Here is a 17,425-nt window from a genome sequence, read left to right as displayed (position 1 = left end):
TTCGTATGGTACATTAGTTTGTTTTCTAGATCTTTGGTAATAATATAAAAAACTTATAGCGGGTGGGATCGTTATTAAGCCAACAATAACATACGCCCACTGTACGTTGGTATTTTTGAAGGTGTAGCAGTCGGCACTCAGTGGAGGGTTGGTTGTATTCTTACATTCGGTATACATATCACTGTCAGTACTGTGTTTAAAATGTGTCTCTGATAGAAAGGGTTTAGCTATAAATGGTACTATAAAGGATGATATTCCAGCTCCTATACAAACAAATTGAAATGCGAAACTCTTATTATCCTTCCAAATAACATTACACATTATCAAAACACCTGCAAGACAGAAAAGCGAAATTAATTGAATGGGCAGTTTCGCCCTTTTTTGGGGGGTGGGGGGGGGAGGGGGGGGGGTGGTTATAGTCTTGAATATATGAAAAAAGTCTTCAGACGTACTAGAAATATAGGAAAATCAGATAATTCCTTCAAAAATATCTTAAATTAGGAATTTCTTTTCAAAGTTCTATAAGTGTCTTTTTCTATAAATGGCAGTGCCTCAAGAAAAGACGACTCGTCTCGTCGTTTCTGAGACCAAGTTACGATTGGTCCAAAAATGGCACATCTGTCCATTTAATTCCATTTAAGTTGGCATTTTCCAAAGATAACGATATTAGCCTTACTCGATTTCCAACTTCCAGTGTATTGATTTATATACACGATATTGTCATTGTCAAATTTGGATACAGCGGCCTTTAATGGACTTTTTTAAGCTCAACCATGCCAATGGTCTTGTCAGAATACGCAAGGAAATCTGAAGAAAGACTCATTTGAAATCAACTTACAAAAATCAATAAGACCTTTAAATATCCCTTGAAGCAGTGTCATGATGACGACATATGCATAGACAGGTACAACTGGTAATATAATATTAATAACACTGCCAAATAACACAGAGAGACCTAGAAATAATTCTGTATCCACGTATTTTTTCAGTACCATCGCTGTTATAGTACCAATAATAAAGCCGACCCCTGACACAATAAACAGATTACTGATAGTATCTAGATTGACCTTTACCAGGAACTGTAGGTCCAGTAACGCCGGTCCCAATATACCATTATTAAATCCCTGTAATGATTATACATAATAAATATTTACTATATACGTGTCGGGGTGGGTTGACGGTTGAAGAATAACCTCGGGGTCAATCCACCAGCAGACTCGAGACTCATCGGTCTATTGGTAATCATGACAAGCAGTTATATCATGTTTCAGAAGAAGAATTAGACGTTTAATTCCTCTCTAATGAAATATAAACATATTGGCCGAACACTACAAAAAAAAACACGTATTGGTAATACGAGGCATGTAAACGACATTAATACATGTATAAATCACCAAAGATATTTTACTTACAATCAAGGAAAAAGCATAAGTTAGCCATAATGTTTGAATAAATCTGGAACTTCTCTCGGATGAAGACTGGTTTTCCATGGTGTTTCCAAAATGTCGCAGGTCTCAATCCTGGAATACGGAAATTGGAAACTACAATATTGAATGTGAAAAATTGGATAAAGGTGGACTTGCCCTTCACAGCAGCTAATCAGACATGTGAGACATACTGGTATTTTCCAAGTCATTAGAACACCTCTACTTTCTATTCATATGAATATCAGAATTTTCATTTTCATAAATACAAAAAAGGGAACCCATCTTTAAATGAAATATCCAAATGCTCAAATATCTCAGCTCAATATAATAATAAAACAGGGCGGATATTCTTAAAGGGACAGATGTGCCAGTTTTTGACCAACCATACTTTTGTCTCAGAAATGAGAATTGTTGTAGTTGCGCCAATCAGTAATATTGTTCACAAAATTAACCTTCAAATTCATGTGTGTCCAGAATTATCCGCGTTTAAATGTTAAAATGACGACTCGTCGTGAAAGCATATAAAGAAACGACATATATAGAAATAGTGAGTAAAATTCCGAATTTAACGTTTTTTTTACTGGAATTATGCTATATTCGTGCATTTCTGAAGACTATTTACATGTATTCAAGACAACCCTCCAAAATTACGCATCTGTCCTTTAAAATGACTTATGATGTATAAAATATACATGTTTTTCAAAAGTTAACATTAACAAAAACACACTGTCCTCTCAGAACTTTCAATCAAAAAAGTCAAAAATTTTGACTGAAAATTGTCCTCTGTAAAAACAAATTTCGAAGACATAATGCGCTCATGGTTTTTATCAAGTCAATACTATTTTGAGGCTGTTATTCCCAATGTTAAAACAAAAATTTGATTAACGAAAAAACTTGAAAAGACGTTGTCATTTTATAGAAGAATAAAAACAGTTGCTTACCACCAAGTATGATAATTTCTGTTTTCGTCACGGCACAAATATCGCGACCTGATTCGGCGATGGTATTGGCAATATGAAATAATATTCACTGATAGTTAGTCACGGCACAATTATCGAACCCAATTCTGCTATGAATATTGAGACAGATGTTAAATCGCGTTTTCAATTTTCGGACCGGATGTAGGCACCAAGTATGAGACGAATTGACTATTGAACGTAAAGAGGTAAATGTTATTGACAGATGGAATTAATCTCCGTTCACGAATCACAATTTTCATGAATAATTGACGCCAAGTCAGATTTATTTTTCCTCTACAATAACTTGATAGAATATTCAGGATATTAAGTGGTCTGTTATAAGAGTTTAAAGACTCGTATCACGCTAACCGACATTTTAAAGGGATTTAAAGCAGGTTTTCTAGCATGTGTATGTTCAGGTTCCTTAGGCAAAAGGAACATAAAATATGTGCATTAGGGTAGGGGTGTCTATACTTTGTTGAAGAAATTTTTGCCTATTATGAATCACTTGTATTGGTATAAATGTCTTTATCTTTTGATCAAAAAAAACCTTCATTCCCATCAAAACTAACCACCAATGGTCTAACCATAAAGGAACCATTCCAAGCACAGTGATTAAACAGGGCAGAATAAAGATGTCTGTGGTTCCTGAAATTCCACTAAAACTAAGAATTGATGACGTCACTAACGCGAAGGGCTTTAAGTGATAAAGCATATTCGGCGAATCTAAACGTCATCAAACATTTAGTTTTAGTGGAATTGCAGGAACTACAGACGTCTGATTAAATATTGGAATGGTGCAAATTAATGCTATCAGTGTCCCCGATACATGCACAAGACTATGTTCAGTGGTGCGGACACAATATGGTTAGTTCCCGCCACTTAATGTGGCTGAACTATGTGGTATGATTATCAAAATGCATAACTATGCACTCAAACACGGTTACGGAACTTGAGCGACACTCAAGACTTCTCCGGCCATTCGTAGCTGCTGTGTGCAAATACGTAAATCGGGTTTTGCGGAACACCTTTGCAGCGATCTCATTTAAAAATTTCTTGGAGAGTACCTTAACTCTACTGCGGAGTCCTCGGCTTCCGCAGGCGAATGGCTTCGCTTACCGCGGCTTCGTGGACTGGAGGGAAAGGGACTACTTCACCAACAGATCTGCGCCTCTTTATTGATTATTTAAATCAATTATCGTGTTTAATAGGTTTCCATCTACAGCTTTTTACAAAACTATTACAGATAGCTTTAATTCATTGGAATGTTGATATCAAAAATGATACCAAATTAATTCAGGATAGGTATTGATTTGGAATAACAGGTGTCGTAGATAGTAGACAAGATACAACCACGTTGAGATCTTCCGTATAATTTATCCTTCATAATGTTATTTTGTAGCTGTGAAAGAATGACTTAAAGGGGAAAAGTCGGCATTTTCGGGGACTGATCTGGGTCATGAATGTGCTCACAAAAATTCAAGTCGAATTTTTACTTTTCAAACGTGAATAATAATGGTACAGGTGGATTTGACGACGATGAGCTGTGAACACTATTACTGATTATGCAAGCTAAAAAATTTCTTGTTTCTGAAACTAAGGTATGATTGGTCAAACGGATAGTAAAGATGCTTCTTTAATCTATGACTATGATGCAAACCGGAAAAACAGTATAAATTGCAACACCGGTCTACCATACTTTTGGTACAAAACCAATACTTTGTTAAGATCGGCTATAGAAGAAGCTGTGCATACCAAAAAAAGTTAGGATTAAGCCCGACTTTACTTTACAAAGTCCGACTTAAGCCGAAGTTTAAATCAAAGTACGAGTGCTGCATGAATCTCAGTTAGCGCTAAATGATTGTGTTCTATTCATGTATGAGATATATACTTTCTAACAATAATTGGATCATTCCGTTCGCCTTGGCGATCAGCATCTTACCACCCGGGCTATAGCCCGCTCACAGTTGTTGGTAGTCGATCAGTTTTCGCTTTACATCCTTTGAAGAGATGTGATCATTACAAACTTACAATGAGTTACATCCTTTGAAGAAATCGTGATCATTACAAACTAACAATGAGTTATATCCCTTGAAGAGACCGCGATCATTACAAACATACAATGAGTTACATCCTTTGAAGAGATTGTGATCATTACAAACTTACAATGAGTTACATCCTTTGAAGAGATCGTGATCATTACAAACTAACAATGAGTTATATCCCTTGAAGAGATCGTGATCATTACAAACATACAATGAGTTACATCCTTTGAAGAGATCGTGATCATTACAAACATACAATGAGTTACATCCTTTGAAGAGATCGTGATCATTACAAACATACAATGAGTTACATCCTTTGAAGAGATCGTGATCATTACAAACTTACAATGAGTTACATCCTTTGAAGAGATCGTGATCATTACAAAATTACAATGAGTTACATCCTTTGAAGAGATCGTGATCATTACAAAATTACAATGAGTTACATCCTTGAAGAGATCGTGATCATTACAAAATTACAATGAGTTACATCCTTTGAAGAGATTGTGATCATTACAAACTTACAATGAGTTACATCCTTTGAAGAGATTGTGATCATTACAAACATACAATGAGTTACATCCTTTGAAGAGATTGTGATCATTACAAACTTACAATGAGTTACATCCTTTGAAGAGATCGTGATCATTACAAACATACAATGAGTTACATCCTTTGAAGAGATTGTGATCATTACAAACTTACAATGAGTTACATCCTTTGAAGAGATCGTGATCATTACAAACTTACAATGAGTTACATCCTTTGAAGAGATTGTGATCATTACAAACATACAATGAGTTACATCCTTTGAAGACATTGTGATCATTACAAACTAACAATGAGTTATATCCCTTGAAGAGACCGTGATCATTACAAACATACAATGAGTTACATCCTTTGAAGAGATTGTGATCATTACAAACATACAATGAGTTACATCCTTTGAAGAGATTGTGATCATTACAAACTTACAATGAGTTACATCCTTTGAAGAGATCGTGATCATTACAAACTAACAATGAGTTATATCCCTTGAAGAGATCGTGATCATTACAAATTTACAATGAGTTACACCCCTTGAAGAGATCGTGATCATAACAAACTTACAATGAGTTACATCCCTTGAAGAGATCGTGATCATTACAAACTAACAATGAGTTATATCCCTTGAAGAGATCGTGATCATTACAAACATACAATGAGTTACACCCCTTGAAGAGATCGTGATTATTACAAACTTACAATGAGTTACACCCCTTGAAGAGATCGTGATTATTACAAACTTACAATGAGTTATATCCCTTGAAGAGATCGTGACATTACAAACTTACAATAGGTTACATCCCTTGACAGATGTGAAATGCATGTCTCAACTGTTAAATGCAATAAAATTCGTGCAATGATGTGAAAGTAATGTTTTAAACTCTTTGAGAGGAACTGAAATTTAAACAAAAGTCACCATATTGATTTCCTTGCTAATAATCACGACTAAAGTTCTAGTAGACTATGTGTAGAGTTTTCTCTTAAAATGATTAAACACACAAGCGAATCACTTTCGAAAGTCTGACTGGCCTGTAGTTTTTTTAGATAGTCTTTCACTTATGGTACATTATGATTTTAGGCCAACCCTGTGTTGACAAAACTGAAGAGTAAATTCCCTTTACTGGAACTCTTCTCGAAAAAAGTTTACAAACAGTCCTTAGTGGGAGGAGATAAAAAAAATAATAACATCAATCTCGTGATTTTTTGTAGTTCTTTGGCCTATTTGCAATTCTTGGCTTTGCCAAACCACCGAAAAGTATTCATCATGCAGAATATGATAAATGCTGTCAAGGGAACCGCGAGAGGAGTAGCAGAATATCTTACACCGGTTTTGACGGTAATCAAACCCATAGATAGAATACTTTTCTGACTTCATTTTCATTCATTTTCTATTATTTCACAAGTGAATACGTTTCGAAACTAACTCAGGTTCCTTTGAACGGTTATGTGAACAAGCCTTATCCAACATTACAATGTCAAATGTTCAAGATGATATTGGTTGCCAAAAGTATGTCATGTAGCAATTTCAAACCTAACAATTTTAAAAGCTTGCAGACTATACCGATTCCATTGTGAATAATTTGAATTAGTCATACTATGATAATCATTTTCAAATCATCCATTGTCCTGTACTTGAAATAAGTGGGCATACTGATGATATCAGCTACAACAAAACTAATAATAAACCTATTATGAAATAAGTTTATATGGGCCTGAATTTCAATTAGGTCCATACACCCAAATGACATTGGCATGTCTAACATTCAGCCCATAGCGCAGGTGATATTGTTCATTAACTTTAGTTATCACCAGTTATCATTAGTTATAGCTTACTGTTATTGTTTGTGTGTTACTTTTATTGTAGGAATCTAAGTTTAAAGAAACAGGTGTTATTACACCTGAAGAGGTATGTAATATTTTTGTCATTGGTGTTGATTTAAAATGGTTTTTCTTAAATTGTTATTTGTAGCCTATATATATATAGGACACCATTCCAATTTTAATTCAGACATCTTTGTGGTTGTTGCAATTCCACTAGAACTAACAATTTTATGACATCACTATCACAACATCTGCTTATAATCTAAATAGCCTTTTGCAATACAGACATCATATATCAACATGTGCTTAGTATGAATATTGTTTAAAATGTTATATTGTTGATGTGTATTTTATTTAGTTTGTGGTAGCAGGAGATCATATAGTTCATCATTGTCCAACATGGCAGTGGGCTACTGGTGAAGATATTAAAATCCGACCGTATTTACCTCCTGATAAACAATTCCTGATCACTAGAAATGGTAGATAAACAGATTTATTTCTGATGAATCTTTTAATATTTTAACCCAGACATGTAGAGTTAAAATTTATTTAAAATTGAAGGTGACTGCAAAATAAACCACCTCATGGGCTTTCCTGAAAAATCTAATTAGTTGTCACTTTTTTTCTTGAGCACCATTTAAATAGTGAAAATATTTTGTAACTAAGTTAGTCTGAATATTTTCAGTACCTTGCTATAAAAGGGTTAAACAGATGGATACTCATCAAGAAGAACAAGAGAAAGTTATAGAAGAAGAAGATGATGATGGTGGTTGGGTTGATACTCATCATTTTGCTGGTAAGAAACAAAAGTATTTCGTATAATCATATCAGTATCTGTGGGGGGAATATGGGGCGAAGATAAGTGTAATTCTTAGATCAGTAAATTGGCTAGCATCTTGCAAAACATACTTCAAGTAGGTAATTTTAAAAGAATTGGCAATGTTTTAATGAAATATAAATCAGTATTATCTTGCTTAGATAAGCAATCTATGTTCCATTTCAAAATGTAAACAAAAGAAGTACCGTTAATAGACAATTGATTGGATGATTAATTAAACACTTATAAGACCATTAATGGATTATCAGATTATCAGGTTGTTAATCAAGTTATTGTAATGCCAAGCAGTGATTGATGGCTTTGTATTTCTTTAGAGAGTTTTCATTAAATTTTGTAATTGACAGACATTGAATGTCATAACCTATACTTGATGTCCGATAGAGGATATTGATCGTCAGCCATTTGAGCAGCCCTGTCAGTCATGACCGGCAAATAGAACCAAATCAACAGCCCTGCTTGATGGATGTTTGGAAGAGCGACAGTCTGTTTTGGACAAGTTTTAGGGAATAAAAAGAATGAAAGGAAAACTCTACTTAGTCCATTTTAAATTTTAAATCTTAATGTGACAATTTCTAACTACCGGTACTATAAAAGTCATCTTAATTTTGCAACAAATATGACAGGCTGCAGATTTCTTAAACTGAGTTAGATTGCATAACTAAGAGCTGTATTAGTTAAAGTCAGAAAGTGTAGCAAGCAAAATTTCTAATGTCTCCTCGCCTCCATAACATTATTTTGTTGCAATAGGTAGTCATAAAATATTGGTTGTTCTACTCTATTATAGCTGATTCTACAACAGCAGCTTCACAAGAAATAGCTGAAATGACATTAGATAATAAGGTATTGTCTGGCTCGTTTTTAAATTAAACATATCCCATTGTAATTTACAAACTTTTTTAAATATTAAATTACAAACTTATTTCTTTATAAATTTCAATACTTTTCCTTTTTTAATACAAACATATTTCATTTTTAATACAAACATATTTCATTTTTAATACAAACATATTTCATTTTTAATACAAACATATTTCATTTTTAATTCCAAATAATTTCAATGAAATTACATGTATTTCCACTGCTTTAATTAAATTATTTTGTATTTATATTTGTAAATATATTTAATGAAATACAAACCTAATCATGTACAAGGATTTCTGTGTTTTCATATTGATCTCTATTTTGTACCCTGTTTGAAGAGTAAAAAGAAAGATGATAATGATGATGATAATGAAGATGATGATGATGATGCTGAGGCAGAAGATATGGAAGCGTTTGAACAAGGTGGAATGTTAGAAGATGAAGATGAGGTATTGTTTCTTTCTGACATTTAATCTTTTTAAACATAAGTGCCAGATGAGATAAATGTATCAAATAAACAAATATTCAGACTCTGGCATGATATACCAAATTGCAGAGTGGTAACCGCATTCTAGAAGAGTGAATTGCATCGTACATATTATAATGGAGCTATACCTGCCAAATATTTTAATTGATACCTCCTGTAAATACTAAATTAAAAACATACCACAATTCTTAATTTCTTTGTCATAGAAGTATATTCTTGTTTTGATCAGTCATTATAGTTTATTGTGGGTATGTGCTGAAGGGAAACTACTTGTTAACGGGTACAGTGGAGAAAATGTAACTTTGACGTATAATCGATTATGAAATTTGACAATCGACAATGGAAATTATAAATTTCTAGCAACGATGATCGATTATTTCGATCATTTTACCCAGTCTAACTGTATACCCTTAATTCTAGCACTGAAAGCTGAAAAATTTTGATGATAACATTGTATATGTATAATTTTTGGGCTGATTGAAGCATCTGCTAAGGTTAAGATAAGCAACAGTCCCAAATTATTTTGCCATCATGGCTGAAACATTTGAAACTTTCAAAGACTATGTAAAAAATGATAATATTGTAGGCCACATTAAAAACAGAAACAATAGCTAGTGAAACAGAAGGAGCTGGTAGTAGTGAGAGTGGTATACTACAAACTAGAACATATGATTTAAATATAACTTATGATAAATATTACCAAACACCTAGATTATGGTTATTTGGTTATGATGAGGTAAGTGTTAAATATTAAATGATTGCCGACCAAACGTTTATTTTTTATTTAGCCACTTAAGTTTGGGTCTAAAGACAGGCCTCTTGAACATTTGTCAGCTTGATAATACCACTAGCCAATCAAATTTCTGCTCTCTCCAATGCTTGGCTTTTGTGAACGTGAACAGCAGGCCTAATGTTTCTCGGAAGAATTAAGCTAGGTACACAACTATATAGGCAAGAACTGAAGGCTGAGTTCGAATTTGAGTACGTTACATTCAGGATTTTGACCCAAGCTTCTGAATTTGTTTTGTGTTCTTTGTTTCCAGAATAGAAAACCTTTAACTGTAGATGAATTATACGAAGATTTTAGTCAGGATCATGCCAAGAAAACAGTAACCATGGAAGCACATCCTCATCTACCAGGTCCCCCTCTAGCATCTGTACATCCCTGCAAGTAAGTAATCATACCAAGTTTTGCAAATTATAAAGTAAACATGATCATGATCAACAAGACAAATCAATTTTTGTGGTCTTATATTAATGATACATAACTGTATCATAATTTTGGACCAGGAATGATCCTGTACTGTGATTCAAAATGGTCCACTTTAATACAAAGGTTCAATGAAATAAATAAAATTTTATATTTCATTGTTTCAGGCATGCTGATGTGATGAAAAAAATAATTCAAACTGTAGCTGATGGTGGTGGAGAATTAGGAGTTCATATGTATCCTTTAATTAATATTAATAATATATACTCTTCTGTGACTTGATGTATCGGGATACAACACGCCACGATACGTGTATCTTATCACTAGGTTGTGTATCGATACTTGACGATATCTCTCATTACAAAAAAAATTATCATACTAACTTGACTGAATTTATTGGTAACTATTTATAAGATAATGGACGTTAACCTCTCCTATCAACTATATTACCAAATATCACACTAATTTATAAATTGATATATATTGGAACTTTGAAGATATAGTGTTAATTTTTATCTCATTACCCAATATCGCGATACGTCACCCTTGTATCACGTCACCCTTGTATCACGATGTGTATCGTATCGCTTGATCAGCGATACCCAACACTACTTTGTGTATTACGCAATATATGAATGCTTTGGGAAAAAGCAGAAGAAATGATCCAAGAGGCCTCTAAGAAAATACCAGGGGGCTCAAATCTATTTTCCATTTTTATTTTGAAATTAAGCAAAATATACTATTCCCATGAGAGTATGTACAATAGATAACAAATGAGAGTCATTTCTAATAAACTAATGAAGACTGGCAAGGCCATACAATGTGCAATGGATAACATTAGGCTGCATATCCTTAATGATTTTCATGAGCAAGATTAGCCTGAACAAAGCCCTGTTAACCCTGTTAATGCTCTAAGTATAAACTCATTTCAAGATATTATCCTTAACCCATCTGTAGGTATTTAATGATATTTTTAAAGTTTGTACAGGCTGTGATACCAACTATAGAATATGACTATACCAGACATTTTACCATGTGAACCCACTAGAATTTAGTATTTTAACGGCTTGACAACAAATAATGACCATATTCAACATTTGGTGAGAGAAACAAAAATAAACAATTTCCATGTGAAAACATATATAATTATGTATATCTACCATTCCTTATATGTTTAACAATTAAATTTCTCAAGATATCAGCAATAGTATAATTTGTTTAAAATTAAAAATAAAGTTATCTGATTGGCTAATGAATATAAATTCAAAATTGATTTTCATTGATTGACCAATCAGAGTTAAGTTTTGTGAAACATGCCCAAGATATTTATGCTTTGTTTTACATTCACTTGTCATTCATAATCTGATGACATACCTCGTTATATTGTGTTCAGATGGGTTTGTCCAATAGCATTAAAACATAATTATACAAACCAATCAAAAACTGGTTAAAAGTAAGCTAATATCATGCGTCATTATTAAACTATGAATATACTGGAATTCCATACTTTTGGTAAATCTTATAACAGAATTTGATTAGTTGATACTTTAGTGACTTTCAAAAGCCAATTAGAAAACATGATAAACAAATATCTAACATATCTTTGCATAATTATCTTACTTGTTAACAATTCAGGGCTTAAGTAGAAACAGATGAAATTCAAAACTGATTTCAACTAATTAGTGCGCTAATAGTGTTTTTAGACAACTCAAATTAATGCAGCTTAACTATCAGCCGTTCTTCGTTCTGGTTTTCTGTTTTTTGGTGTGCGTTCAGACGAACATAAAAAATATACCGGCTTTGACTTTACCTCAGAAGTTATCGGGAAGTTCAGAGGTCATAAAAACATTACCAATGACTTTGGTATTAATGGCGGGAATTTGTTAAGACGAATGCCCACACGAAGACATGACATATCCAGTTTAATGTTAGCTAGTAGCATTCAGACGACTAAACTAAGCTGGCTTAACTATTCAAGCCAGGTTTGAAGCTACCTCCGAATTGGGTGCAAGTTAAGGCAGGTTAAGTTAACTGGTCGCCTTTAGACGACCTAAAAAAAAAACTAACCTTTAGTCATCTAAATGCGTTATCACTGAAAGTAATGCAAAGTTGGTATGAATTTTTTCCTGTCAATTGAAATTGTTTTTAATGACTAACGGATATGGAATGGGAACAAATATGGACCCTGATTAAACCATGTTTGAGTCAAAAATATTCAAGATACTTCCAACTGATAACTCTACTTTACTAACAAATGTCTTGACATGAATAATCAGTAATTGTGTTGCACATGGAGCAGCATCTCACAATGTCGAGCCATTACGTACTGCATCTTATAGCTTGACTGCAACAGCAAGCTTCCTTGGATCACAGCATTTTGTTAATGCAGCATTTTGGTTGGATTATAAGTAAGTGAATACAGCCAATCAGAGTTCTCAACAGAAAGTCTGTTGAAAAATAAGCCATGGTTACAGTCTCTTTGTCAAGGGCTCTGATTTTACTATCCTAATAATTAGCTGCATTCCAAGATACAAGAAAGGTGGCTATTGCAGTCAAGGTATAAGACGAAGTTCGAAGCTTGACATTGTGCAGTTGACGGAGCAGAAGATAGCTATCTATTAATGTGACCTCTGTAGAAAAACTGTTGAGCAATATTTTGTTTGTTTTGTAGCAATTAGAATTAGCTAACAATTTCGTTTGTTGTTTTTGTATTTGGGTTGGACTCGGATTCTGCATGATGTACTGTGATTGGTTAAAATGAACACCAATGGTACTCGGTGTTTGAATAACTCTTTTAAGATTAACATAGAGTCCAACCCCAAAAAAATAACAAAACAAAATTTTAATTAGATTGTTAGTGAGTAAGCGTAAGTAGATGATCTCCAATTGGAAATATCAAATTACATACGTCTACTGTGTTAAGTGTTTGTATAATTTACAGTTTGAATGATTGTATAGAAATGTATTATATTGAATCATTAAAGATTGGTTTCCTTGTTTTTTTTAGGGTCAAATTAAGCAAACTATTTGATAAGTTGGTGTTTCTAATGAATTATCATGTATTCTTAATCATATCTTTATGTTATTATTGCATATAATTAAGAGTTTTAACGAAGCATAAATATCCATGTATGTACAGTCTGGATACACAAAAAAAAATACTTTTTGACCTTTCTTGATCGGTCACTCATTGGAATTCTGTGGGTAATTCTCTTCTAATTGAGCTAATTATGAAATAGTTATGAACATGTGAAACAAACAGGTATTTTTCCAAGTCATTAGAACACCTCTACCTTTTATTCATATAAGAATTAAAATTTCTATTTTCATAAATGAAAATAAGGGAACCCATCTTTAAGGTGGAATGGAATTTTGGAGGCCAATCTTCTCTATTAAATACTCAATTTTTATAGAAGAAATCTTGCAAAGTTACACGACAGATTTTCTTCAAATATTAGCCTTATATTAGTTATTAGTACACATTTTCATTGATTATTATTATGTTATTCCTAAAAAATATTGCCCATTTACCTTGTACTTACTAATTAGACAGGACTATCTAAGTTATATTTCCTCGTGGTGTATGAAAATTCTTCAACTTTAATATATTGATATTAATGAACTAAATAAATGTGTATTTGGTGAAAAATTGTGTTTTATGTCATCGTTTTGTATGCCTGTCAGACTGCATGCTTGGAAGAATTAGTTCTCTTAATGGGACAGATGCGCCATTTTGGTTGGAAGGGTTATTTGAGGTACTAGAAATATGTACGAAAAACAAATAATTCCTTTAGAAATATTTCAATTCTATAGATGTATTTTCTATATATATGGCAGTGTCTCAAACACGGATAATTCTGGACGCACATGGATTTGGAGGCTCAAATTAATACAAGTTTCATCAAAATCCAATCAAACCAATTCTCTCATTAAAGTCAAGGGCGATACTTCATGTATCGGGGACCATTCCTATTTTCAATCAGACGTCTGTGGTTCTTACAATTCCACCAAAACTAAGTGGTTTTTTTGTTATGTCACTAATAGCAAAGGGCCTTATATAAAGTATATTTTGCAATTAGTCATCAAAAATTTAATTTAAGTGGAATTGCAGGAACCATAGAGGGTTAATTGAAACTTGGGAATGGTGGAAATTGATGCAGTCAGTGTTCCCGATACACATAAAAACATCTTTACAATCCCCATTGAATCCATAAGCAAGTTTGGACGGTCAGACAATCAGATCTTTCTGCATAAAGTAATTAAAGCCCAGTAAGAGTGCAATTTAATTTTATTTTTTCATATTTACAATTTTATTAAAAGCCAGGAATAATTCTTCCCTTCTTAATCATTTTCTTTTTCTTTTTGTCTTTCTTGCCTTGTTTTCGTTTGTCTAAATTACGCTCACGTTTGTCTTGTTTAGCTTGCTTTTTAACTTCTACAGTCTTTTGCCTATCATCCCACTTCTTTTTGTGTTTTTCCTTGTTTTTCTCTTTCCTTTTAATAGCATTTTTAAGTAATTGTGGATTGTCTTTAACTTTTTCACCTTCAGCCTTACTCATGGCTGTATTCCATTTATCTTTCGCCTCCAATTCATTAGCTGCCTTGGCATCCTTTTCACGCAATTTCTCAAATTCACTTTTCTTTCGTTCCAGTTTTTCTAAAAGTTTTTTATAATCTTTCCCCACAAGCCCCGTTTTCGATTTTTGTTTTTTGTTAGTTTGTGAGAAATCAAATTTACTGAAGACAATTTTGCCTTCTTTGTCATAAACAGGTTTGGCAGTTTGTGTTGGTGAACCTATTCGCACCCCACCATGTGGCTGAACATTTCCTAATGTCTTTTTTACATTATTTTTCATTTTTCTCCGTAACTTCTTTTCTTGTTGTTTAATTTGTCTTCTTGCTTTTCTCTCTTCTGGTGTAATAGACTTACGATTACCTAAAAATATAAAAGAATAATAATATACACAATAGCTTCTATAACAAAAAATCAGGGTGACCACTGGCATAAAACAGTTTCAAAAGAAATGTAAACTGAAAAGACATTCTTTCAAGCCAATAATTAACTACGTTAACTTTCTGATTGAGCTGTGAATGTCCTAGCATAATATTGGTGAACATGTATTCCCATATAAAATAGGCTTAAAACCAACCCACTGCATGAAATGTTATCATAGTAACAGAAATTATGATATATCTTTTGTATCATAACATGATTGCCAATACCCAGCACCATTTCAAATGGTCGCTGTGTTCCGACTCAAAAACATGAAGCACAATTTTTTTGAGATTCCTTGCAAAACTCTTTGAACTGAGCAGCACCCACCTTTCATTGTATCCAACTTTTCATGTAACCTTTTCTGTAACATTCCTATATTGGAAATTGAATTTTGGAATTCCTGCTGATTTTTTTCAGCTTTCCGTTTCTTGGTCTTTCGTTTTCCACCATCTAAAATTAATAAGAAATGCAATATTAATGTTAAATTACCTTTCCGAAAGCCAAATAATAGAAACATATCAAAGAATTAAAAGATGAACATTAAGAGTTGCAAAGGAGAGCAATTGCAAACAATTGGCAAATAATAATAAAATTAACTCTCCTATCAATTTGAGCCAAGAGATAACTCCTTTTGGACTTTTCTAGTGAAGAGGAACAAATCTATAATTTATAAGTTTAACCCACTAATAAAGGTTAAATTAGTGAACTTGCAGACACTACTACTTATAAGCAAATATCCTTAAATAACCAACACACCAAATCATACAAGGCAAAGTAAATTGGAATCTTCTTGTAAATATATTTGGTACGGTACTTTACCTTTTTCTAGTTTGTCTAATGTTTCCTGTATTTGTGAGACTGTTTTAGTTTGAAATACATCACCACTAGGACCCTTCTTTCTATTTCTTTTAGTTTTACCTTTAAAAGAAATATTCAGTTTACACTCAACTCATGATAATATGATCTCTTTAGAATTAAAATGTCTTATAGAACTATGCATCTTCAACCACTAAAATTTGGTGAATTGGTCAGCCTGCTTGTTCCATACCCACCATGACCTAAACTAGCAATTTATATATGTCTAATATATTGTCGGATAACCTCGAGCTGTAGACTCTTTACACATTTTTGATTCGATATCCTCATCAGGATAACTGTTTGAATAAAAGTCCAATATTTGAGGTAGACCTTTGAGCATGAACACTGTCACCTCAAAACATGTTTGTTCTAGACTTTTAATCTCTACAGGACAATAACTTACCTTCACTTTCAAATGCCTCAGACTCATCAATTATTTTCTGTTTGGTGTCAGTATTAAAATATACAATCGGTGGTATTAAATCCAGAATACTCTTAAAAAACTGATTATCTTGTTCACACTGTGATTGAGGATTACATTCCTCTGCAGCCATTACACCAGTTCTACAGAAAGAGAAAGAAATTTCACCGTTGCTCAAATGTTTCAGCTTTGCAGAATGTTTATTTTTATTTATTTAGGTCGAATTGTAACAGATATCATTGATGATTTTGAGTTGGAATGACCAACAGTAATATATGAAATTCAATCCAATAATGAAAGGGGCCATCATCATTGACGATTGGATTGGCTGAAAGAGAAGACAAAGTGGCAAAAATTCATGTTTTGGATGAGATCAGAAAGTAAATTACAATGGAGAGATGTCTTACCTACACATCAAATAATTATTGTTGTCAATATGTTTAAGTTTTATGCAGTTATTTCATTTTCAGTTTGTAAACAATTTGCACGTGTTGTGTAAAGCATCCAATTCACCGTAGCGCCATCTATAATGAATAAAGGAAGATAACTCCCGACAAGGGTTTGACTAAGAATCGAAAATACCATTAATGAACGAAATAGAATCTAAATAATAATAGAAGTTTATTGCTTTCGGGGTGATATAACTAAATCAGCAAATCATAGAGTGTGTCATTACCAGTCATAAATACACTTACAACTTACAAAATGTCAACTGCCTGCAATCAATGCACAAAAGAAGAGAGGAAAGGAGGGGGGTTGTCAGAGATAGTCAAAGGGGGTTAACATCACCGGCATTCAAGAACTCTTTGGTTACCAACCAACGCAACGCAACCAAAAAAATAATTTAAATTGTTACGTTTTGCATGACATGGGCACGTAGACCTAAATGCACAAGTTTTGGGCAGTCAGTGCATGAACGTAATTGAATGATAGAAAAATATAAGCTATAAGTGTCC

The 17,425-nt window shown here is 33.1% G+C and overlaps 3 protein-coding genes across 3 annotated transcripts in view; 1 reads left to right on the top strand and 2 right to left on the bottom strand.

The window, feature by feature from the left end:
* Positions 1 to 1,490, bottom strand: part of LOTGIDRAFT_160170 (hypothetical protein) — a gene marked incomplete at both ends in the record, with an annotated part of 2,195 nt that extends 705 nt beyond the window's left edge. The window contains 3 exons of the mRNA XM_009055048.1: positions 165 to 332; positions 839 to 1,124; positions 1,413 to 1,490. Coding sequence (XP_009053296.1) covers positions 165 to 332; positions 839 to 1,124; positions 1,413 to 1,490 — 532 coding nt within the window. The remainder of the gene's footprint in view (positions 1 to 164; positions 333 to 838; positions 1,125 to 1,412) is intronic.
* A 4,751-nt stretch (positions 1,491 to 6,241) lies between these two features.
* LOTGIDRAFT_116221 (hypothetical protein) lies at positions 6,242 to 11,233 on the top strand (the record flags this gene model as incomplete). Its single annotated transcript, XM_009055047.1, has 10 exons — positions 6,242 to 6,313; positions 6,842 to 6,883; positions 7,157 to 7,277; positions 7,484 to 7,594; positions 8,421 to 8,490; positions 8,838 to 8,946; positions 9,571 to 9,720; positions 10,028 to 10,155; positions 10,362 to 10,430; positions 11,152 to 11,233. 10 exons carry the CDS (start codon positions 6,242 to 6,244, stop codon positions 11,231 to 11,233), a joined length of 954 nt encoding a protein of 317 aa, XP_009053295.1.
* A 3,232-nt stretch (positions 11,234 to 14,465) lies between these two features.
* LOTGIDRAFT_231867 (hypothetical protein) lies at positions 14,466 to 16,975 on the bottom strand. The gene is made up of 5 exons (XM_009055046.1): positions 16,877 to 16,975; positions 16,452 to 16,612; positions 16,010 to 16,108; positions 15,518 to 15,640; positions 14,466 to 15,130 (listed from the first exon to the last, which is right to left on the bottom strand). Exons 1-5 carry the CDS (start codon positions 16,882 to 16,884, stop codon positions 14,508 to 14,510), a joined length of 1,014 nt encoding a protein of 337 aa, XP_009053294.1. The 5' UTR covers positions 16,885 to 16,975; the 3' UTR covers positions 14,466 to 14,507.
* Positions 16,976 to 17,425: the final 450 nt, after the last annotated feature.

This window comes from Lottia gigantea (genome assembly GCF_000327385.1).
Source record: "Lottia gigantea unplaced genomic scaffold LOTGIsca_23, whole genome shotgun sequence".
NCBI classification, from domain to species: Eukaryota; Metazoa; Mollusca; class Gastropoda; family Lottiidae; genus Lottia; species Lottia gigantea.
Note: the sequence above shows the minus strand (reverse complement) of the source record. Positions and strands in the feature narration are given on the sequence as shown.